This window comes from Microcaecilia unicolor, chromosome 7, assembly GCF_901765095.1.
Source record: "Microcaecilia unicolor chromosome 7, aMicUni1.1, whole genome shotgun sequence".
In the NCBI taxonomy this organism is placed as follows: domain Eukaryota; kingdom Metazoa; phylum Chordata; class Amphibia; order Gymnophiona; family Siphonopidae; genus Microcaecilia; species Microcaecilia unicolor.
In genome coordinates, this window is record NC_044037.1 from 88,678,326 (window position 1) to 88,703,176 (window position 24,851).

The following is a 24,851-nucleotide window of genomic DNA, read 5'->3' on the forward strand; positions in this document are numbered from 1 at the left end:
ATGTATTGCTATAATGTGTTGCTTCCCCACCCCCAGGAACACAAGATTTTGTGAGAGTATTTATTTTTATTTTACTGTTTCCACTGCTGTTTATTTCCCAAGTCTGAAGCATAGAATGTACGCCAAAATGCTGTTTTGTAGTGACATATGTTTTCATTACTTAAATTTCTTGGGGATGATCCTGCAGTCTCCTACCAATGAGTAGATAAAATAGTCCATTAGCATGCAACATTCAGAATTCAGCCTGTCTAGCAACCCGATGGCTAACATAAATATAAAGAAACAGAGGATAAGTCATTCACTGATGATTCTGTGTATTTTTTGTCTGATAAATTGTGTCCCTTAGGTATCTTGTTGCAGCGATGGCGTGTTCCCTTAGAACCGCAGATGACCAGACACATGACTAGCTCTGGTGGTGTACCGGGGGGCAAAGGGGACAGTTCTTTTTTTGCCCTTGTTGTGGGCTTATCATCCATAGGAGCTGGTGTTTATGTAAGTAGAAAGGCAGCTTATAAAACCAGCTGCACCTTGGGGCTCTGCTACTAGCTGACCGCCTTGTACTTCCCTTTCTCATACCTCTCAGATTTCCAGTCCTCTTAACATTTACGGGTTTTATGTAAGTTTCCTGGGTAAATGCTGCCCTGCTCAGCGACCTGAAGCAGTGGGATGGAGACTTTATTAACAGCTTCTTCTCTGTTACTAGCATTTTCATTTCTTCTTTCAGTTACCTTGGATTATTGGAAAAGATTATAACCTGAGAATTCTAAACAAAATTTTTTATTAAGCATTTGTTTCAAACAAAACAATAACAAAAAAATTGTAGAAAGGCCTAAGACTGATTTTTAGATCATACACTTTGGTTCATTTTCCCAGTAGAGACCTCATCAAGAAATAAATTTGGCTGTTGAGGTGTCTCTTACTTTTTGAAGATGTCATCTTTCCATGTGTTTCGGAATCATACCCTTGGGATTTGGGGATGTTTTTGCCTTTTTCCTGACTTGAACCAGACACTGATACATAGGCAGAATACAGACATAACTTGTATTTTTCTGTAAGTGTACAGAATTTATTGACAAGATATATAGCTTGTTGTACCTCCTCTCCAACACAAAGAAACTCCAAAACCGGGTACAGCTGAACAAACTCAAAAGTTAAGAAAGCAGGGTAACTGAAAACTAACATGTTTTTCTCCCCAAAGAGCTTTGTAATAAGTTTATAAGGGGGTCCTTTTACTAAGGTGCGCTGCAAAATGGCTTGCGGTAGTGTAGGCGTGGGTTTTGGGTACACGCTGATCCCATTTTTTAGTGCGCCTGTAAAAAAGGCCTTTTTTTTCTTTTTTGCCGAAAATGGACATGCGTCAAAATCAAAATTGCCATGCGACCATTTTGGGTCTGAGACCTTACCGCCAGCCATTGACCTAGCATGAATGAATCTGGGCAGTAAAGACTTAATGTGCGTCAAATGCCACTTGGCGTGCGTCCATTATGCGTGCCCGAAAATAAAAAATATTTTTCAGATGCGTGTATCGGAAGTGTGCCAAAAATGAAATTACCGTAAGAGCCGTGTGGTAGTCGGGCGGTAGCTCCATTTTGACATGCGTTGGGCGCGCGTAGACGCTTACGCGGCTTAGTAAAAGGGCCCCTAAATAAATTCCATCTAATCTTCAGTGCTGCCTTTTTATCTATTTCCTTTTTTCTCTGTCCCTCCATCTTCTGTGTGTACCTGCAGTTGCGCAGTGTCAGCATCTCAGAACCTCTTCTAGATCGCTGTCTACAGGTGTCCCTGGAAAAGATGGCAGCAACCTTGTGTACTACTTAATTGTAGGAGGAGCACTCACAGGGGCAGGAACTTATGTAAGAGGAGTAAACTAAATTGTACTTTCCCCGAGGTGGGCGGGGGAAGCATGAGAACATAGGTCCTGCCTTGCATGTTTAACTAGGGATCAACAAAAACAGCATTCCTTCAAAAAAAGGTTTTAAAGGATGGACACCCGATCTCCATCTCTCTTTTGAATACATTTGTATTTCATACCTTACTGCATTTGCAAATAATTATGGGCAATGAGCGGATCACCTTTGTATAAGTGTTTTAGATCTCATGAACCCCGCAGACATCGAAGCAGATATTAAATTTGCTTGCCCATAAACAAAGGACCTCAGATTGTGGTGGCTGCCTGTTAGAAACTGCTGTGTGCACGGAACTAAAAAAAACCCAACTACATTTTGTCATATGACAGTTTTCCTAAAATGTGATGGGATTTTTTTTATATGTAAACTCCTCTTTTTATTATTTTTTTCTAAATTCCAATGAAATGCACTAAAACTGATTTTGTTGATCCTGTGGTGTAGCACCTGGTCAGACAGCATCATACATACCTCTAATAGACCATTTGTGGATAGCATACGGTTGTGTATGAAGTAAAATTCAAGCTAAGGTTGCTGGTGTGTCTGAAAAATTGTGTGGTCCATAGAACTGCCCTCTACATGATGTCACATGAAAGTATTTTCCTTGAGGGGCTTGTCATTTTCAGTTTGGTTGGTTGGCAAGTCACATTTCTCTGGGTGCACAGGAACTGTCATGCATTTTTGCTGGGTATAAGCATAGGATGATAGCAGGAAAATAAACTTAAAACTTTAGGAATGTTTAATAATATCATCAGCATTTGAATTTAGCTGTGGCTTTCTAAACTTTTTTTTCAAGTCTGAACCTTTTTTTTATGTCTAAAGTTTGTGATTTTACTGTCCTTATTTAAAATTGTAACCGCATCCATATATAATGTATTCAAGGGTGGAACATATTGTGAAATGTTAAGTGTTGGTCAAACATTTTAGGTATCAACAGGCATCAAGGAGAATGATTTTATTTTTTTTTCACTCATGTTTTCTGCTCTTCTGTTCTTATTTTCTTTTTGGGTGGGGTGGGGAGAGAGTGCTTTCATGGTATGTTGTGTTGTACGTTTGTCTTTCTGTCTTCCAGCCTCTTCTTCCCCTCTGTCTTCCTTCTCACTCTCTTATGTAGCCATCTCCTCTCTCCATTTAACCAGCAAATCTTTACCTTTGTCAGTCTGGATGGGGTTCACAGGCAGTCGAGGTCAGGAAAGATCGGGAATCAAAATGCAGCCTGAAAAATACAGAAGCAATAACCGTGTTCTTCTGAAGCTGCTTGGAAGTGATTGTTTCCCTAAATCAGCACACTGCTCTGGAGCCCTCAGTGACAGTAAAACATACATTTAAAAAAATGTCTAAATACTCTTTATAGAGATACCTGTTTCATGGCCAACTACAACACTGAAAAACGAAATCGTATGTTAATGGTCACCTTTAAAGGCTGAGGAGTGCTTTTGGTGAAGCAGTTGCACTACCTACAGTGTTCAGCTTATGAGCCTGCCTAGTTATTGACTGTAGGCTCCTCCTTATCTTAATTTCTTGGGACCTGATTTACTAAGGCCTTTTGTATATGAGACACATCAGGCCCTGAGCCATTGTCTATGTTCTTCAAAGACATTTTGGGCTAGGTCCTATATTTGGTGCCTGAAAATTCTGCATCGAAAAAAAGTATGCCTAAGCGTATCCTCTAAAACACGCCTTTATTTTATAGAATAGGCTTAGAGTTCCATGCGGTATATAGAATATGTGGTACGCCTCTTCACGCGACCAAACTTAGTCATGGCCATTTACGCCATGTTTTACTTGGCCTGTAGTACCAAAACGAAATGTTCTTCATGAAAATTAGAGCAGATCGTTCTCAGGTATTTAAGCTTAAAAATATTTCTTAACCATATTATTATTTACCTGACCCTCAAAGGACAAAGTTGAGTCCAAAAGAACTCCCAAGTACCTGAGATAGAGTTTATTTATTTATTACTTATATCCCACATTTTCCCACTCATGCAGGCGCAATGTGGCTCACAGAGAATTAAATAAGAGTACAAACTTAATAGCTTAGTCAAGCATAAAGAAGTAGGTTGGAGGGAAGAAACTAACAACGTGAACTAGGTAGGGTAAGGGACAAGGGATACTTTAATCAACATGGCAAGTTGAGTGGTAAGTCTTAGCAAAGAGGAATGTCTTTAACAACTTCTTGAAAAGGGCATGATCCTCTTGAGTTTTAAGGTGACGAGGTAATGTGTTCCAGTATTTGGGACTCCAATAACAGAAGGACGAGGCGAAGATTTTCTTATACTTAACTCCCTTACAATTCGGAAAATGGAGGTGGAGATAGGACCGAGCAGCAGGGTTGGCATTTCTAGGCGGAAGGTCGATCAAGGGGAGCATGTAATCCGGGGAGGCCCCATAAATGATTTTATGTGTTAGGGAGCAGATCTTAAAAGCGATGCGCTCCTGTACTGGCAGCCAATGAAGTTTAAATCGCAGGGGTTCAGCATGTGCAAAACGCCTTTCTTTAAGGATGAGCCGTGCCGCAGTGTTCTGAGCCGTTTGGAACGTTTTCAACAAGGAGGTCTGGCAACCCACATAAATACCACTACAATAATCCAGGTGGGATAGGACAAGCCAGTGGACAAGGGTACGGAACAGTTCTCTGGGAAGGAGATATCTGATGCGCCGAAGTCTCCACATGGCCTGGAACATTTTTTTGGAGACTAATTGTACGTGGTCAGCCAGCTGGAGATGTGAATCCAGATGCACTCCTAAAAGTCTCAGACTTTTGGTAATCGGGAGGGTAGAGCCCAGAACTGGAAGCATTGTGTCGGATACATGAGAGTGCATGGACGATAGGATGAGACAATGAGTTTTTTCCCTGTTTAGCCTGAAGCGGAACACCCTGGCCCAATGTTCTAAAGTGGAGAAACAGGCATCTATGAGGTTGGTAACTTCTGATACTGTGGATTGAAAAGGGATGTAGACTGTAATATCGTCCGCATAGATGAAAGGGTTGAGGTCCAGATTTGCAAGTGCTGTGGCTAAAGGCATCATCATAATATTGAATAGTGTCGGTGATAGGGGAGAACCCTGAGGGACCCCACAGGAGGCATTCCACGATTCCGAAGTATAGGAATTCACCATTACCTGATAGGACCTAGAAGTCAAGAAACCCTTGAACCAATGTAAAACTGGCCCTCCTATACCAAAAGAATCCAATAAATGGAGCAGGAGTTCATGATCCACCATGTCAAAAGCACTAGACATATCAAATTGTAGCAGAAGAATCTTCCGTCCAACAGAAAGTTCTCGTCTAAAGTTGGATAAGAGGGTGACCAGAACGGTCTCTGTGCTGTAATGGACTCGAAAACCTGATTGCGAATGGTGGAGGATATCAAAATTAGTCAAAACAGTACCAAATACGATAAATGGACAGCCGCAGGGATATCGGCCAGAGAATTACTGAACCACAAAATATTTTGTCTGCATTTAGTTTAAGTAAATGATTATGAGCCCCTAATTTTACCTTGGTAATACTTTGGTCAATTATTGAAAAAGTCAGTGTTTTGATCTGAGTATACAGGTGCCAAAACAAAAATATCTACATATGAAAATAAGAGATGCAGCCACAGGCAGAGAAACTGTGCCTAGGTCAGACATAAAGAGATTAAATAACAGGGACAGTGGTGAACCCTGAGGGACACCGCTTACGGGGGGGGGGGGGGGGGACCTTTTACTAAGCTGCGTATGGGTCTATGCGCGCCAAAATGAAGTTACTGCCTGGCTGCCACGTGGCTCTTGCGGTAATTTCATTTTTGGCACGCTTCCGAAAAATAATTTTTCTTTTCGGATGCACACAGGTCATTACCGCCCGGTTACCACGTGAGACTTTACCGCTAGGTCAATGGCTGGCGGTAAGGTCTCAGAACCAAAATGGATTTGCGGCAATTTTCATTTTGCTGCACGTCCATTTTCGGCAAAAATAAAGACATTCTTTACAGGTGCGCTGAAAAATGATTCTGCGCGTGCCCAAAATACGCGTCTACACTACTACAGGCCATTTTTCAGCTCGCTTTTGTAAAAGGGCCCCAGGGTTTCCAAGCATCAGAACGAACACCATTCTTCAGTACAGTGTAGCTATGATTTTCCAAGAATCCTTTGAACCAACCAAATACTGAGCCCTCTAGACCCAACTTGCTAAGTTTCTCAAGGAATTTAAAATGATCTATCCTGAAACTGCTCTTGTCCAACTTATTTGTGTAACTGTAGGTAGAATCCTAGCCCCTTTCACCACACTGAACAATAAGCTAACTTGAATTTTAGACATGGAAGTTCTCCTTAATTATGTTAACCAGCATAGTCAGATGATAGACCTCCACTCTGAGAAGTTTCTGTAGAGCAAGAAAGCAGAATCTGTCATAAACAGGAGGCTTGACAGTGTTAGGGCAAAATAATATGTTATGGGTTTGTGGGTTGGGGGATGCTTTACTGTTCTTTAATCTAACTCTTGTAAGAACTGTGTTTATTATTTATTTATTAAGATTTTTATGTTGCTACTTGAAGCAATTTTTTAATTCTGCAGTGAGCAGATGTTATTGATCCTGTAAGGTATATTGAACTCTAATGCTGACAACATGGATGGGGCAGTTCTGGTTTATTCAAATTTTTAGATCTGGAAAATGTACAAATTTAAAAGGGAGGGATAAGATCGTGTGAGTGACAGTTTGATTAGTAAACACTTTAGAGTTTTCCCTTTTTTTAAAAAAAATATTTACATGTCCCTGTTCTGCCATTAGCTCTTCAAGACACTGAAAAATGACAGAACCAGATTCAACGATCGAATGACATCATTTTCAACAAATGATGAACTGAAGCAGAAAGAAGCAGAAATCAGTGGTGGGTACTGTGCTGATGCATCTAAACTCCTTTCTTTAGCAGAAGTTGATGCTAGAAATTACTATACATGCTAGATTGGATGTTTAGCAGAGTGTGTGTTAGGTCGTATTTTCTCAAACAGTTTGTTGCAGATACTTAAAAGGATGTTTTGTACTTTCATAAATAGCAATTGGCTGAAGTTCACAGAGCAAATATTGAAGATAAGTTGTCAAACATCTCATATGACATGTTCCTCCATCAACAGGCAGGATGAATCAGCCTCACAGATGAGTGAAGCTATCAGAAATCCCCAACCTGGGTCTGCTTTCCTCCCCCCCCCCCCCCCCCCCCTCCACATACACATGGTTTGCATCTTATTGGTCTGATGTCTGCTCGGGACTGTGACAGTACAGTACTGCCTGATCTACAGCAGTCCCTCTGTCTAATATCATTGGAGCTATTCCATGGGCGTTGTTGTTTTGTTTTTTTGCTTTCTTAGTACATCCTAGGGAATTATGCAGTTATGCACATATATCAGTGATTCCCACACCTGTTCTGAGGGAAACTTAGCCAGTCAAGTTTTCAGGATATCCACAATTAGGTTTGCATACCAAGGAGAAAGTGTATGCAAATCAATTTGATGAATACGTAATTTCCCTTATATGCATACAAATAATTATGTAAGTTTACATAAAATACTGATCCCTAGTGCGCCCAATCCCTTTCCATCACTGTCTTGGTGCTAAAATATTGTAAACTCCCCATCCCCCATGTCTGGCTTGCATATCACCCTTTAGATAGTCACCATACTATCTTATGCAATTCACGTATAATGCTTAGGACACAGCATGCCACAATAACCATCTGTGCACATAGAATAGCTTGATTGAGGGCCTTGGGTAGGATTTGCATAATTGCCTCACCCATGTACTTTATCTCAAGGACTACCTATCTGGGGCCAAGGTGAAGGACAGTCTCACAGATCAAGGGGAACTGTTCCATTCTGAGAGCTGTTGTCCCCACCTCCTGACTCTCAATACAGGAAGCCCATGCAGTCTCACTACAGAAGACCGTGCCATGAACAATTTTTCCAGCAATTCTACCTGAGGAGGTGATTTTGGGTGTATACTTGGTCAACCTGCTGAACCCTATTCACAGAAGCAACAGTCTCAAGAATGCAAGTAGTCTGCCACCTGAACTGTGATGACCGTCAAGCCCCTTCCTAACTTTTGACTTCCTACCAGTGGGGGGGGAGGGGGCAGGCTTATTTTCACAGAGGCTTGGCATGCAATTGCCACAGAGCAGTGGATCTGCAATATCATCTCTAAAGGGGGGGGTGGGGTACAAGCTGAACTTTGTTCACCTACCTGACCATGTGTTTGATGTTACCTCAGAGCTTTCCTACTAATATGCTGCCATTCTGCCCACAGAGCTTAATATATTAATTTAACAGAGCAGTAGAGGAAGTACCACCTGAACAAATAAACTGAAGATTCTACTACAGATTATTCCTCATCTCCAAGAAATCATGATCCTCAGGCCAGTTCTTGACCTGTACAAAGTCAATTTTTTGATAGGTTCAGGTTGAACTCCCTGGCCATGATAACTTCTATTCAGCCAGGGAATTGGCTAGCCCCTGTGGATCTGAAGAATGCTTACATCAACATCCCAGTTCATCCACAATCCTGGTGATGTCTACAATTCATGTTCCTCAATTGACACACTCGATACAGAGCCCTCACTTTTGGTCCCTCTGTGCCCAGAGTTTTCACAGAATGCCTTGCTGTGGTGGTTGTGCACCTGCATAGGTGCGGCACTATTGCAATGACTGACTTCTGTTGTCACCCTTTGATGAACAAGCTTAGTACACCATCTATGTTGCTGCAGAAATTCTGCAAGAGCTAGGATTTCTGATCAACTATGAGAAGTTCCTTATAGGGAGCAAAGGACCAGCTAGGTACATTAATTGTGTTTGCTGGGCATCTGGCCACAACACAGTGAACATAAACCTGGAGCATACTGTGCCTCCTTATGTCATCTGACAGTCACAATGTATGTAGTCCCTCAAGTCTGATTGCACATGGGCTGTTTGAAATGGCACCTCAAGCTACAGTGGAACGGTCTCCCACCAAGAAAGTCCCTCTTATTCCGACAGCCAAACATTCTCCGCTTTGGTGGTGCCCACAACAAACCTCGAGGATGCCCTTTTCAGCCACCACAACCACAGCTTACCCTATTGGTTTGGGGAGTCCATTTGCTGCAGTTCAGGACACAAGGCCTCGGGAACCAGTAGGAGAGCAGTCTCCACATCAACCAACTAGAGTTCAAAGCCATTCCTTACCCCCCCCCCCCCCCCCAGTTCACTTCCTGGATTAAATAAAAAAAAACACGTACTTATCTGCACACACAACCAACTGTTTTTTTTTGTTTTTTTTTAACAAGCAGGGTGGTTTGGGATTAGAGAGTTGCACAGGGACAGAAATCCCCATCTTTGCGGGAATCTAACCTATCCCCACCTACCTCCACAAGTAATCTCCCCATTCCTACCCCCCGCCGCACAGTCACCTTTAACTCCCCCCCCCCCCCCCCCCAAGAAAGCCAGATTCTATAAGCAATGAAAATACTTCTAAAAGTAACAAATGCATTTTCTTCCGTACTCTACTAACTACAAAATTTAAGATGCATGTATTCAAGAAAGCGAATATCCATGAGCAGCATATCCCCCTTTCCTTTCCCTCCCATCCATGAGCAACATGTCCTCCCCTCCCCTTCTCTCCATCCCCTTCTATCCAATATTCTGTATTCCCCCATGTACGTCCCTCTTACCAATCTTTTTTTTCCAGCCCTCTTCCCTCCCTGCACCTACACTCCATCCATCCTTTTTACAGCCCCCTCCCATCCAGCCACCTCCCCTCCCCTCCAGCACTGAGTCAGGGTGCCCTCCCCGAACATACCTTAATGCACCCTGGTGGTCTAGTGGCCTCTTCTGGGCAGGAAAGATTCCCACTCTTTCCTGCCTGCTATTGCTGATCCATTCACTGTTGCCGCTTCTTTAAAATGACTGCCGAGACTTCAAGCGGTGGCCTCACAAGACTTCCGCTGGTGCTGAAATTTCAGATGAGTACCCTACTGTTTGTATTATAGATTGACTAGTCAAAACATATGAGTGATTATTGATTGTAGCACCACTTTATACGAGGGAATGTTGTGCTATCTGGACATATATTTTGACAGTGCATTTTGAGTAAGCAGCTTTAAAGGGCCTTTCTAGTTAAGTTATATTTCTATCCAGGTTGCCCTGTAGAGACGAAAGGTACATTTTTTAAGGCAACCAACAGTTATGGTTTTCCTGATGTGTGTGGCTGATTCATCCTAAGTATCAATAGAGAAACAGTTGCTTACTCTGTAACATGGGTTCCCTCTAGACAGCAGGATAAGTCAGATGCTTACCTTCCAGGGAATTGAATCCTAAATAGTCTGAGAGAGCTTGTAAAGTAATGGCTGTATGGAAAGTCATGCAAATTCTGACAGCTATCTGTGTTGGCACTGTCAGATAACCTCACCCATTATCCTTCTGTTTATGGGGAACCCCCATTACAGGTAAACAGATTCATTTTCCTCTCTTTCTGAGCCTGTTTGGAACATTTATTTTATTTCATTACTTTTGCTGCTCTGTGGGAGGGGATGTAGGAAATGGCCCAGATGGCTGTTGTCCCATAAATGCTGGATGGGAATAAGTAAGGTAGGAAGCCCTGCATAGCTAAGGATGAACAAAAGCAAAGCCTGTCCTCTTCAGCAGTTCATTTTTGGTTTTGGTTTTGGTTTTTTTTTTTTTGTTTTGTAGCTCTTTATGTAACTTAATTACATGACACTCAAACCTCCCACCCTGCTGCTGTATGCATGAAGTCATATGTGGAGTGGAGTAGAGGAGTAGCCTGATGGTTAGTGCATCGGGTGAAATTTGAGGGAGCTGGGTTCCACTCCCACTGCTGCTCTTTGTGGTCTTGGGCAAGTCATTTAACATTCCACACTTCCCAATGACAAACTTAAACAGGTACACAATTGGCAGGAAGTATACAAGTAAATAGAATAATAATTATGGAATGGAGGAGTAGCCTAATGGTTAGTTTAGTGGGCTGAGAACCAGAAGAACTGGGTTCCAGTCCCACTGCAGCTCCTTTTGACCCTGTGCAACCTCCATTGCACCAGGTACAAAACTTTAGATTGTGAGCTCACTAGGGACAGAGCAAGTACATGTATATAATATGTAAACCACTTTGGATGTACCACAGAAAGACAGTGTATGAAGATTATAATAAACATAAGTAAATATAAACATAGTTCAAGGAATACAATTCACTTTTTATCGGGATAGTAGCGATAAAACAGACCAAAGGAAAATAAGGCAATAACTTTTTTTCATTTGAACTAAAAATGTATCGCCTTATTTTCCTTCCTTTTTGTTGTATTCCTATTTATTACCTTGACCTATCTGGTGTGACTTCAGATGTTTTATTGGATCCACATAGGATTGTATGCTACCTTCTTAACATTCAACTCCAAACATCTATAAACCCATCAACTTGAGGCTTCACATTTAACTTCTTATTACTGATCTGTGCTGTATAATAATCTTTTTCCTGGGACATGTTTTCTTGTTTTAAAAGTTTGAATACTTGTTTTTAAATTTTTCTGTAGAGAGCAAAAAACCATCCCATGAAGGAGGTAAGAAACATGGAACAAAGGAATATTGGTAAACTTTGAACATTTATCATCTGCATAGAGCAAGGTAGAATAATTACAAGTTTGAAACTTGGGTGCATGTCAAGACTTCCCCTGTTTCGGCAGGTGTGCCTTCATCAGGATCCCTAATGCATATAAAAATATGATAAATGTATGAATAGTGTATATCAAATGAAGTAAAACAAAATATCAATAAAATACAGTGCAGTGATGATAGAGACAATGGTTAAAAATGCAATACAAAAGTAATAAAAATAATAAAGGTACATGAAAAGATGTTAACATACTGTAAAATACAAATAACTGAATAAAACTGACTTGAGACATACACTATTGAACTGTATAGAAAATAAAACATACCTTGACATACACAGTACACTAAGGGCCCTGTTTACTATAGGCGTGCTAGCGTTTTTAGCGTGTGCTAATCATTAACACATGCTAAACACTAGAGACACCTACAGGAATATACGGGTGTCTCTAGAGTTTAGCACACCAATTTTTAGCATGCTGTAAAAATGCTAGTTTACCTTTAGTAAACAGGGCCCTAAATGTAGCAGTCACAAAGGTGACAAATGCAAATAGCATCTATAGATTTAAAAATAGCAAACAATTAGAAATGCTGGAAAAAATGGAATATTACATATAGAAAATGCATATATGAAAACTGAGGAATAGTGGAGAACATGTTGCAATATAGAACAATGGGGGGGAAGTGAAGGGCGAATGTGGTACTTCATTGAAGTTAAAACCATGTTTTAGAATTTGTATGTTACGTAAATGTGCTAAAATATGCAGTAATTGATCTGCGAAAAAATACAATGCTAGGAGCTGGGTATGTGCTTTATATAGTGCTGTATTGGTCTATAAACAAGGAGGAGAAAATAGCGGAGAGCTATCAGAATATAACAAGCTTTGAAAGCGTGAAACCAAAGAAAAGACAGCCAAAAAAAAATTAAAAAATACTCGAAGCAAGTGCCAATGAATGTTGAACAACATATAAGGTAATGCAAACAAGTGTTACTAATTAAGCATTTTGTTTTACTTCATTTGATATGTACTATATTTTTATATATATTTTCATTATTAGGGGCACGGCTTCCTAAACACGGCTGTGTTGAGACCTCTGTACGCTTGCAATACTTTGGAAACAATAAATAGGATATTTTTACATCACTTAGCTTTTGGCTTTCTCATTTTTTGTTTCCTCACTCCTTTTTGATGGCTTCTGTCATAACCAGTGCAGAAAATCCTAAAACTGTTTATTAGAAATATGACTATGCGTTACACAGTGCCAATTGCAATGCATGTATTATCTGTACATTTTAGAGCATGTACAGCAGATGTGCTTTAACTATAGGATTTATTCTCATTGATCTTCAATGGATTGAAGCGCTTCTATAGTTCATGAGTAGCTGGGTGTGATCAGAGAAGACTGAGCATCTGTTACATGCTTTAGGCTGTAAACCTTTTTAGGCTGGGGTTCTCAAATTCAGAGCTTGAAGGCTCAGATCAATCTAGTTTTTTTAAATCTCTGTAGTGGGTGTGAATAAGAGATATGTATGCAGATATGCAGTAGAAGTAATGCTTTCACATTTGTGGAAATCCTGAAAGCCAGATTGGCTTGCAGACCTCAAAGACGGATTTAGGGACACTTAATTTAGACAGTCTATTCATTGCACAAGGTAAATAGGAGATGCTGGGCTGGCTTAGTGGCAATGCTGCCATGCAGAGGATCTCCCCGGTTTAGTTCCTGAATCGAGTAAGGCAGGGATCACAGCTTCTGGGGAAGAGGTTGCCATGGCAATTCCTGATGGCTGTATTTAGACTCCCTGGTGCAAGATTGCAGAAGCCCTGCTAAACTGCTCAGATCTTTAAGGCTGTTGCTGCAGTGGCCACATTAGGAGCAGCAGGAGGAAGGATCAATAAAATATGAGAAAATCCAAACTCCGGCTCTAATTGATTTGGAAGGTAAAAGTGATGAAACCCACTATTCTTTAAAACAACTGTGTGTGCATTTATTTGTGTATATATGAGAGAGAGAGAAAATGAATGCATGCAGACAGAGCATGGGTGGTGTTGCCAATCGACTTGCCCAACTTATAGAATACTATCGGTTACTCGCATAGCATGGTGCACTAGGCACACCAACTTACACCAGCCATTGACATAAGTGAGCGCGCCTACCTTTCAGCACATCGGTGCAGCTTTGCACTTCCTGCTGTCCAGTGATAGTCCTTGACTGGGGCCATGCATCAGGGCTCATTTTGGAACCTTGTAATTATGCTGCTTTTATTTTCAGAGGTATTTATTGAGAACAATTCATTTATACAGGCAGCAACTTAAGTACAAATCTTTATATCAATTAGCAATAAATCAAAGCAAAACAGGCATGTTTTCTAAGAGACCTAATTAAAGGAGAACATTCAGTGCATACTAAACAGTAGTAATATATTAGAAGGATAACAGAAACCTCTAGATATTTAAACTCCCAACAAATCCACCCTCCCTCCCCCCAAATAAACTGAGCAACATGAAATGTGAGCAGAGAGATTGTCCTGAATCGTATTCCCTCAATGGATCGTACTTGCCAGAGAGATTCAATCAAATTAATATGCCCATCCATCCAGGGCCAGTCCACGCAAACTAATTACAGTTAAGCAAGAAATGTCGCTATATTTTCTCCCATTCACCCAGTGCTTTTCTATGCTCTGCTGTTAAGCACTCCATCTCACAAATATACCACAGTTCGTGTTGCCATGCTACCAAGGCAGAAGTGTTCTTACTCTTCTAATGAGAGCTGCAGTCATTAGTTTAAGACAATGGGTGACTAAAGCTTGGTGAAGGCGTAAGAGATTGAGAGCAGGTCTACTGAGTAGGAAAATCCCTGGGTCCCAAGGAATTTGGCATTGAAACCATTTCTGAAGTCTACAATGGATACCTCTCCAGTACGCTCTTAACCTTTCAACAAGACTACCATATATGACCCATTGTACCTCTCTCCCTGCACAGGTGCCAGCAAAGTGACGAACATTTGAATATATATTATTAAATTGAGCAGGGGTGTAGAAAATGGATATAAAATGCTATACATGTGGTATCTCACCCCATAACTCCTACATAATGCATATCAGTTCAGTTGGAAGTAGCAGATAAGTGGAACTAGATTTTTGGAACTACTAGTGTATATGATATATTTATATACACTTTTGATAGTTTGTACCCCTGACGCAGCCTGAGGGCGAAACGTGGCCACGTTGGATATTGGTCCAATAAATGCATTTGATTCCACTGCTTTGTTGTTTTTTATCTACTGTTTTGTAAGCAGTTGTGTGCCTTTTTGTTTTGTACATATTTGGTGGGACTGCCTGCAGGCACAGGGCTTTTGGACAGTGGTTTTTGCTCTCCTTCAAGGTATTTTGGGTATGTCAATTCAAACCAGCAAGGGCTGTGGACGTCTACATATTAAGCCCGTGGAGTTGCCGAAGAAGTATTGCAAGCTGACTTTTAATATTATGTGGCATTACTTATGTACTTGTGCTGCATTGAACTATGAAGTGTTGCGGGCTATAAACACAGTGTTATGTTATATGTGAGCAAAGCCTGTTGCAGTTTGTTATATTTCTTTTCCTATTGCAATACTGTAGACTCTGATCTCCAGCTTGCTTAAACTAGGTCTGTTGTGAACAAGTCCCAAGAATTTAAATTTTGAGTTGTGGGTTCTGTTTGTACTTTGGTCAGATCTTTTGCAGATCTTTTGCATCTTATCTAAAATCCTGTAGTTGCAGCTCCAGTGGAAGACGTGAGCGCTCTCCCTCTACCGCCATCCCATGCCCCTTTCCTGCTGATTGGTGGGGGCACAGCAGCGTTTGCTGCAGCCAGATCGATCCGAGCACGAGACCCTGGTGCACGGGTAAGCTTGAGCCGAAACCATTTTTTTCAGTGGTTGTGGGGGATAAAGGAAACATTGTTATACGCAGAAATGGTAGCTTTTGCATTGTCATAGTGGGGTGGTATTTCACTTCAACTTGCATAAGAGACACTGTGATCCTCCTGAGTCAGATTGTGCCAGTGGTATACTAAGAGTTTGTCTATATAACCAGATATATGAAAAACAAATTTGAAACAGGAAATGTATAAATATTATCCTTTCACTGCTTACATGACTGCAGCAAGGAACTTGATCTTTTTTTTTTTTTTCTTTTCTTCTACTTATATAGGTCTTGATCATATCAGAGGAATCTGACCCTCCATATATGCGCCCTCCTCTGTCCAAAGAACTATGGTTTTCTGAGGATCCAAATGTCAGAGAAACACTTAGATTCAAACAGTGGAATGGCAAAGAGAGAAGGTGCGTGACCTCTGCTGGATAGCAAGTATCCGGTGATTTTATGTTTACAGTAGACCAGAGAAAGGTATAGGGTGGAAAACTCTCATGCTGTATTTTTGCATTGAAAATATATCATTTCAGAAAATTTGTTAGTAATGAATGAATAGCATTTCAAACTTTAAGCAAGCTTGACAAATTTCAAGCTTTGAATTTGTTTCAGTACGACATTTAAAACTCCATTAATGGGTATATTCACTATAGTGTGGTACTGCTTTTATATGGAGGACTTGTATTATTAGCATAGTTCTGTCAGTATCTTTCTTTTTTCTCTTCATAATCAAATATTTTAATTCAAATACTTGGCTACAGTGAAAAACATTGAGATACTTGAGGGAAATTAATATGGTGGTTTTTTCTTCCTGCTTTTACTAACTACAAGAGGTCAAAAAATGTCAAATCAGATCACACATCTATTTAGGGTAAAATATCGCTCCGTGGTGTGAGCACACCTTGAATATCATGTGCAATTCAGAGATGGATATAATGGTACAGAAAAGGGTGACTGAAATGATTAAGGGAATGGAATGTCCCCCCTATGAGGAAAGGCTAAAGAAATTGGGGCTTTTCAGCTTGAAGAAGAGATGACTGAGGGGAGCTATGATAGAGATGGAGTAGAACAGGTAAACATGAATCGATTGTTTATTCTTTTGAAGAAGTACAAAGACAAGTGTACACTCCATGTAGTTACTAAATAGTGCATTTAAAACCAATAGCAGAAAATATTTTTTCACTCCATGCATAGTTCAGAGGATATGACAAAATTTTTTTTTTTTTTTGTTACATTTGTACCCCGTGCTTTCCCACTCATGACAGGCTCAATGCGGCTTACATGGGGCAATGGAGGGTTAAGTGACTTGCCCAGAGTCACAGTTGCTGCCTGTGCCTGAAGTGGGAATCGAACTCAGTGCCTCAGGACCAAAGTCCACCACCCTAACCACTAGGCCACTCCTCCAGTGTAGCTGGGTTAAAAAGGTTTGGATAAGTGTTTGTAAATCATTATTAAGCACAGATTTAAGGGAAAGGTACTGCTTATCCTTGTGGATATTCAGCTTGGAATCTTACTAATTTTGGGGTTCTTGCCAGGTATCGTGACCTGGATTGGCCGCTGTTGGAAAGTTATATTCTTATGTATGATATTGGGGAAAAATTGCTGAGTAAAACCGAAAAATGTTAATCCTCAATTCAAGCAAATTAGATTAAAGTGGCATGGGAGAATTTTTGAATTGAAAATTTTCAAGGAAATCCACTTCCTGTGAAAACTGGTGGTATGCTAGAATTAGTGATGTGTTTGAGATACTATTTAATATCTGGAGCCTTGTATGTGATCTGCATTGTGGCCTTTATAAAAGATACATTATCTAAGGAGCAGTGGAATTTCCATTCAGACATGTCCAAGTTCCTGGGGGATAAGGCTTGTTAGTGGGTGGCAGATATTCATTTTACATGCTAAAGAAATTCTTAGAGAGAACCTTTATGCTAGGTATTCTCTGTATCCTTTTTGATGTGAAAATCATAAAGCAAATCCAAACATCCCAATATGAAAGTGAGACTGGTCATAAGCGCAGCTTTCAGATTGTGATTGGGTACATTGGGGCTCATTTTGGAAAGAGAAAAACATCTGAAAAGTGGCATGAAGCAGTATTTGGACGTTTTTCTCTCAAAAATGTCCAAATCAGTATTTTCAAAACCTATTTTTCAGATGTTTTTCTATGACAGTGGTTCCCAAACCTGATCCTGGAAGCACCCCAGCCAGTCAGGTTTTCAGGATGCCCACAATGAATATTCATGAGGTGATTTGCATGCACTGCCTCCACTGCATGTAAATCTATGTCATGAATATTCATTGTAGATATTCTGAAAACCCGAGTGGCTGGGGTGCCTCCAAGACCAGGCTTGGGAACCACTGTTCTATGCTTTTCTTCTGCAGTGCATCTAAATCTCAAGGGAGTGTATCGGGCATGTTCCGGACGTTTTTCAGCCATAATGGAACAAAACCAAAACGTCTAGGGGTGAAATGTCAACATTTTGGTCTAGACCTGAATTTTTATAATGAATAAGGCGCAAAAGGTGCCCTAAATGACCAGATGACCACTGAAGGGAATCGGGTGGGGGGGGGGGGGGTGATCCAATACCCCTCCCCCAAATGTTCACTGCCCCCCCTCCCACCCTTGACTTATCAGCCTCTATAATAGCCTCAGAAGTTATAACTAGGTCTATTAGAGCAGCATGCAGGTCCCTGGAGTAGTAGTGTAGTGGTCAATACAATGCACTATGGAGTGGGGGACTCAGGTCCCTATCTCCCTTACCTGTCACACTTGTGGAAACTATAACATCTCCCAAAGTGACAAAAACCCTACTGTACCCACAAATAGGTGCCCCTTCACCCTTAATGGCTATTGTAGTGATGTACAGTGTGTGTGGGGGGGGGGGGGGGGGGGGGGGGGGGGGGGGGGGGGTAGTGGGTTTTCAAAGGGCTCAGGGGACCAGATCAGGGAGAAAAGGTGAGATACCTGGGAGCATATTTATGAAGTGCACAGAAGTGCCCTCTAGAGTGCCCCATTGCTCTCTGGGGTGTCTGGGGATGTCTACTAAAAATGCTGGTGGCTCCTACATCCCAATGGTATGAATCTCTACATTTTGTGTTTGTTTGTTCATTATTCATTTTAAATGGACCAAAAAAAACAAAACCTTGTTCGAAACAGTATTTGAAAAAAAAAAATGTTTTTTTTTTTTTTTTTTTTAAATTAACCATCTTTTCTATTCGGATTTTGGACCTTTTGTGCAGAGCATTCTAGTTGGACTTCGACGTCATATCGAAAATGCTCCTCCACGTGTTCCCCCAGGCTTGCAAGACACCTAGGAATTTCAAACTGAAATGCTGTGCATAACTATCTGCCCTACCATTGGAGTGTCTCTTTTTTTTTTTTTTTCCCCCTGCATCAAGGGAGCAGTTTTCAGTGGTTTTTCCCTGGTTACCTGTAGAAATTCCTTTGAAAATTTCCCCTAATGAGGATGTGGTGGAACTTCTATTAATATATCACTAATTCTGAGATCACTAATGTGTGAAGAAGGTCCGACATCACCATTCAGTAATATGGAAGGATCTCTCTTGTACTCCTCTGTACCTTGGGTTTATGTGAGGAATCTATTTTTCTTGCAGAATGCCATAGATAACCTCTATTACTACAGTAGTGGTACCCATTTCCCTCTTCCTATAGCATGTCTCACCTAACCTCTGTTGGTACAGCATAGCTGCTTAGTTTTCCCTTTATTACTTTGCCCGTTCATGGCATGTTTGTGAATGTCCCTGTCCTACCTTATGTTTAACATTTAGTTGCTTAAGGAATAATTTTTTTACAATATTGTGAGATGTTTCCATGTAAGAATTGGCTGTCGTCTATTACTCTTGACTTCTTGTTCTCCTGTCTGTCCTTTCTTTTCCTATAGTTTCTGGGGTGCTGTGAACTATGTGATGCATATTTCTATTCAGGGCACAAAAAAATGCAGCCATGTTCTCATACGGAGGTAGTGGGATGGTCAGAAAGAGAATGTCCAGAGCGGCACAAATAGGAGGAAAGAATGGGAAATGAGTGCCAAGAGTGACTTGGAGAGTAGAGAAAGGAATGTTGGGGTTGGAGGCCAAATATCCTGTGGTGAAAATTCATCAGGTTGCAGCTAGCAAGCTATTAATTTAACTACATCAACACTGCTGGTGTTGAAAAAACAAAAAACATCTAGGGGACACCATTGGAGTCTATTCTATAAAGGAACCTAGGTGCCCAGGTTCCATCATAGAATACTAGCATAACAGCTATCGGTGCGCCTGAATTTAGGCACTTGGAGTTATATCAGCCTTAGAGCTAGTGTAAGTGTGTATGCCTAACTGCTGCAAGGACATGCGTTGCTTATAGTATTCTGTAAGTTATGTGCACAACTGGGAGCCCCGCCTTTCTCTGCCCATGCTGCCCTGAACACAACTCCCTTGCAAATACACACCGTGTAAGTTGAGAGAATATTTTTAAACTAGTTCTAAGGCACCATACTACTTCTTACATGCATTAAATTCACTCATATGAGCTTAAATATTATTCTAGATATTTATGCATGTAATGTGTATAAATGTGAGTGCTTAGGTTATAGAGTTCCCATTTTAATATAGTTCCTTTGATCTTTATTTATGTATCTCTCTGCAGCATATTTTTTCAGCCATCTTCTTTCTATATATCTGCCAGTGACCTTCCCCACATAGAAAATGGGGGTGTAGCTGTCCTTGGAGGGAGAAAGGTAGGTACGCAATTATTCAATCCAGAATTCATTCCTGATGTTTGATTTCTAGGGTGGGTTGGTTGATTTATTTTGACTTCTACCAACCTTTCTAAATATTCTCTTCAAGGTGGGTTGCAAAAAAAATAAAATAGTAAGTTAGAGAATTTTATAAAATACGGCTTTGAGGTCAGATCAAATTTAATATGATCATATAGTTTTCCTAGTTTTTAAATTTTATTTCTGTTTAGACTAAAAACCAACCACTAGGCTCAAAGTAATGTACAAGTCATTAAAAAAATATTGTCAATAACATGATAATGTTTTGCTTTTATTCTTTTGATTAGGCATGGTGGATGGGGCTTCTGTTAATTTAATTTCTATACTTATTTTCCCTTCTTTCATCCATGTGAACTGTACAGAACGGATTATAATAAACTGTGAAATGATATATTTAAAATCACCACCCAATAAATCTATATGCCCCAAACAAAATAAAATACAGATATAGCCATTCATCAAGATGTGCTAGGACCTTAAGTTGCATTGTTTGACACTTAAACGGCCCTAATGCCGCTTGACTAAAAATACTGTGGCGATATTTAAATTGTTTTCTTACCCACCAAAAATACCAGTGCCTTCAACCCCTCTGCTGCCCTTTTCCTAAATCCTGTGGAGCCACCTGCTGCTGCTGTCCTGAGATTGGTCCTTTTTTGGCAGCTTGAATTCTCTATCTCCATCCTTTTATCTAGTAGAAATGTTTAGATTTTGAAAGCCCCTCCCCATTTTCTTTCCTGTCATCTCTATATAATGATCTCACAAGTTTTAATATTTCTGCAGCTGTGGCTGCCCTCATATCAATACAAATCTCTTGATCAAGAGGAAATGAACTGAACCCCACAAGAGACGTGACATGGTCTTCCTAAGTGCACATGCCTTTTGGATAGGATCAGAGAGTCTTCTAAGGCACTTGTTAAGAGAACGCTCAGGCTGACCATAAAGCACTCTTTATCTGTATTTTGTCCACCTGTAGAGCAAGTGTATTAATAGAGGTGAAGTGGAGGAGTAGCACAGTGGTTAGATCACTGAACTGACAACCAGGGAGGCATGGTTCAAAGTCCGTTACTACTCATTGTGATCTTGGGCAAGTCACATAACCCTGTATTACCTCTTATACAGTGGGCATTTCCCAGTCCCCAGAGGCCTTACAAACAAACTCCCCTTGAGATATTACTGAAAACAAAATGTGAACTAAATCCAAAATAATTAATGTTGCTTGCTATTAAGTATTTTAGATTTATACCTTGTGTTCAACTGTGAAGCGCTGCGTACGACTGGTAGCACTATAGAAATGAGGTCTTTTTCTGCCATCATCTACTATGTTATGTATGTTACTATTTGTAGTAGTAGTGTTCTGATGGAGATTAGATTTTTTTTGGTAGCTTGGTGGTAGCTAAATCGGTTTCTTATCAATACCATGGGTTACCAGGCAGGGGCTCAGTTACCGATATTTAAATATGCATTAAGAAAGTTAGTTCATTATCTCCTGCCATAGTACATATATGCAGTTTCTAGATGTGTTGTGCTTCCTCTGTTCCTAGTTTCTAGGTTTATTTCACACCCTCCCCTCCTTTCTGTTCTCGACTGAGTAATGCTATTGCTCCCATGCATATATTTTATTGCCCGTTACTATGTAATCCTATTTTCTCCCACCTATAATTTTAGATTTGAGACTCCAGTATTGTAGTTGCTCCTTCATGTGTGTTACGAGGCCATAAAGTAAGGAATATTGGTAATTTTTTTTATTTTACTTTTTTCTTCTATATATTCCTTTTCTCCAGACAGTCATACCCAGAAACTTGGGAACCTTTTGGTAATCTCCTTGGATATTAATCTTCAGCAACACTCAGTCACCAGTAGAAGCTGCCACAATAGTGATATTCATTGTCCCCTTATCCCTGGTATTTGTCTTTGCGATACACATCGGTCTTTTTGAACAAGTGATTTGAGCTTAGATCTCATGTTCTGAGCCATAGGACCAACTTATACTCCCTCCTTTTAACAAGCAACTCAGAATACACCCCTGGATTCTTCATTGCGCACCTAGCGTTCCACGTTGAAATCCAAACGTATTCTACAACAACGTGTGTAACTTAAATTGTTTAACAAACTAATCAATGTTGGTAACAGCACTTAACAAGCAATAATGAGCATTGGCAGTAATTAGAATATACGCACATAACTTAAGTGTATTCTGTAATGAAGAGCGCCTAAATTCTAATGCGTGCAGTTCAAAAGAAGCAGGGAAATGGGCATTCCAAAATTCACATGCATAGTTATAGTATATGGCCCAGTGCGCGTAAAGCCACACACAGGGATTTACGCCATGTTTTCGTTGGTGTAAATGGATGCACGTAGTTTTAGGTACTTGGATATCAGCTAAGCATATTCTATTTACAGCACTTAAATCTAGGTGCTGCTTATAGAACAGGCTTGGTTAGAAATGTTTACTGCACAGATTTTTTAGGCGCCATATATATAGAATGTGGCCCATAGTGTGGAACCTATGCGTGTCCTAATCCTATATAATAATTTGCACCTCCAGCGTTCTACGTCTGGATGCCTGGGTTCGTAACACAATTCCCATTGGTCCGCCCTCGTGTCGGAATGAGATGACGTCAGAGGGCTGATCAATGAGAGGGAAGGGAAACCAGCACCAGCCAGCCACAGAACGTTGGAGGTGAGGATTCAATCGCAGGAGAATCGCCCCTTCCCCCCCGTCCTCCGAGTTCCAAACCCCCACGCCTCCCTCCCTCTCTCTCTCTCCCGTCCGAGTGGCAGCCTGACCGGCGTTGCGTGCCCTCTTATCTCGGTCCTCTGCCTGCCCCTCACCTTCCTGCTTGCCGGTCTGAATTTAAAAGTTCTTACTTCAGGGTCCGCCGGCAGCAGTAAAAGGCGAGCAGGCACGGTTCTTCAGCCTGCCTTCCCTTCTGTCTCAGCTCTGCCTCTGGTCCCGCCCTTCCGAAAACAGGAAATGAGGGCGGGACCAGAGGCAGAACTGAGACAGAAGGGAAGGCAGGCTGAAGCGCCGTGCCTGCTCGCCTTTTACTGCTGCTGGCGGACCCCGAGGTAAGAACTTTTAAATTCAGGCTGGCACGCAGAAAGGTGAGGGGCAGGTGGAGGACTGAGAGAAGAGGGTAGGCAATGCAGGTCGGGCTGCCACTCAGAGGGGGGAGAGAGAGGGAGGCGCAGGGGTCTGGAACTTGGAGAAGAGAGGGGGGCATGGAACTCTGAGGGGAGGAGAGGGAGGGGGGCATGGAACTCGGATGAGAGGGAGGGAGGAGTGGGGGGTCTGGAACTCGGAGGAGAGGGAGGGAGAGGCGGCATTGAACTCGGAGGAGAGGGAGGGAGAGGCGGCATTGAACTCGGAGGGGAGGAGGGAGGGGGCCAAGCTGGAACTCGGAGGATAACCTTGCTAGCGCCCATTTCATTTGTGTCAGAAATGGGCATGTTTTACTAGTCATTAATGGTACAGGAGGAATACAAAAGGCTCAGAAGATATAGCTTAGAAAGGATATTTATTTCTTTTAATGATGTCTGTACACAGAATTCTAAAGTAAGAATTATTTACTTGATACATGGGTGTTGTGACCTGAACTTGGTTCCTATTCCTGATTTATTTGTACAGGTGATTTACATGGATGTGCGAGAAAATAAAGTGAGACTTGATGATGGCACTCAGATATCTTATGATAAATGTTTAATTGCAACAGGTAACTCCGTTGTTTTCTGTTAACAACGTGCTTCTGTTCTGCTGTAGTGAATGGGAAATCAGCTTGGTAGCAGTTAGCTTATTACCACTATAACTATGGGCATAATTATAGTACCTGTGGGAGGGCAATTCTCCCTTAACTTCTGCTAGGATGAAACAATTGTATTCTACCAGGCCTCAGCCTTTTAAAAGGGTTGGGTGTCTGTGCAATGCACAACACAGGCTGATTCTGATCAGAGTTGTCATCCTTAGACAACATGATTTCCGTTATATGATGGCCTTTCCTGCAAGGGTTGTCTTGAACTCTTAGTCTGTTTTTATTGTGCTATTCACAAATATATTAAAACATTTTTAATCATGAAGGTGAGCAGATGCAGGTGTGAGCTTGAAGGATAGATGAACTGCATGCAGGCAGCTCAAGACATTTAAGGGTCCATATTCAAAGGGCTTTAACCAGGCAGTAGAGACTCTGTGGGTGGAATTTGGGTGGAGCCAGTATTTGGTGCTTCCCAAACCTGGTCCTGGAGGCACCCCAGCCAGTCAGGGTTTCAGGATATCCACAATGAATATTCATGAGAGAAATTTGCTTGCAGTAGAGACTATATGCAAATCTGTCTCATGAATATTCATTGTGGATATCCTGAAAACCTAACTGGCTGGGATGCTTCCAGGACCAGGTTTGGGATCCACTGACTTACCTGCTTAGTAGCTATATTCAGTCCGCCAACTGCTTAAGTAAGCGGGTAATATGCATTCACCCGTCTGATGAAGTTAGGACAGAAAAAGGCTGTCCTAACTTCATCAGCCAGTCTAAATATTAGCCAATGCCTAGTTAACTTCTGGGTGATAACACATACCCTGATATATAGTGCTGGAGCCCCTTAATTATTATGTGGAGACAGTGAATTTTCTTCAAAGACTTGCTTTA

At 41.1% G+C, this 24,851-nt stretch overlaps 1 protein-coding gene across 2 annotated transcripts in view; it reads left to right on the forward strand.

Annotated features, from left to right (window-relative positions):
* AIFM1 (apoptosis inducing factor mitochondria associated 1) overlaps positions 1–24,851 on the forward strand; it is a 96,275-nt gene that overhangs the window by 18,194 nt on the left and 53,230 nt on the right. Inside the window, exons 2-8 of one of the 2 annotated variants that reach the window (XM_030209054.1) lie at positions 347–492; positions 6,677–6,776; positions 11,454–11,480; positions 15,281–15,411; positions 15,719–15,849; positions 20,082–20,172; positions 23,840–23,924. In XM_030209054.1, the coding sequence (XP_030064914.1) occupies positions 347–492; positions 6,677–6,776; positions 11,454–11,480; positions 15,281–15,411; positions 15,719–15,849; positions 20,082–20,172; positions 23,840–23,924 (711 nt within the window). Of the gene's footprint in view, positions 1–346; positions 493–1,734; positions 1,854–6,676; positions 6,777–11,453; positions 11,481–15,280; positions 15,412–15,718; positions 15,850–20,081; positions 20,173–23,839; positions 23,925–24,851 lie in introns of those variants that run through there. The other variant, XM_030209055.1, reaches the window with a different exon arrangement.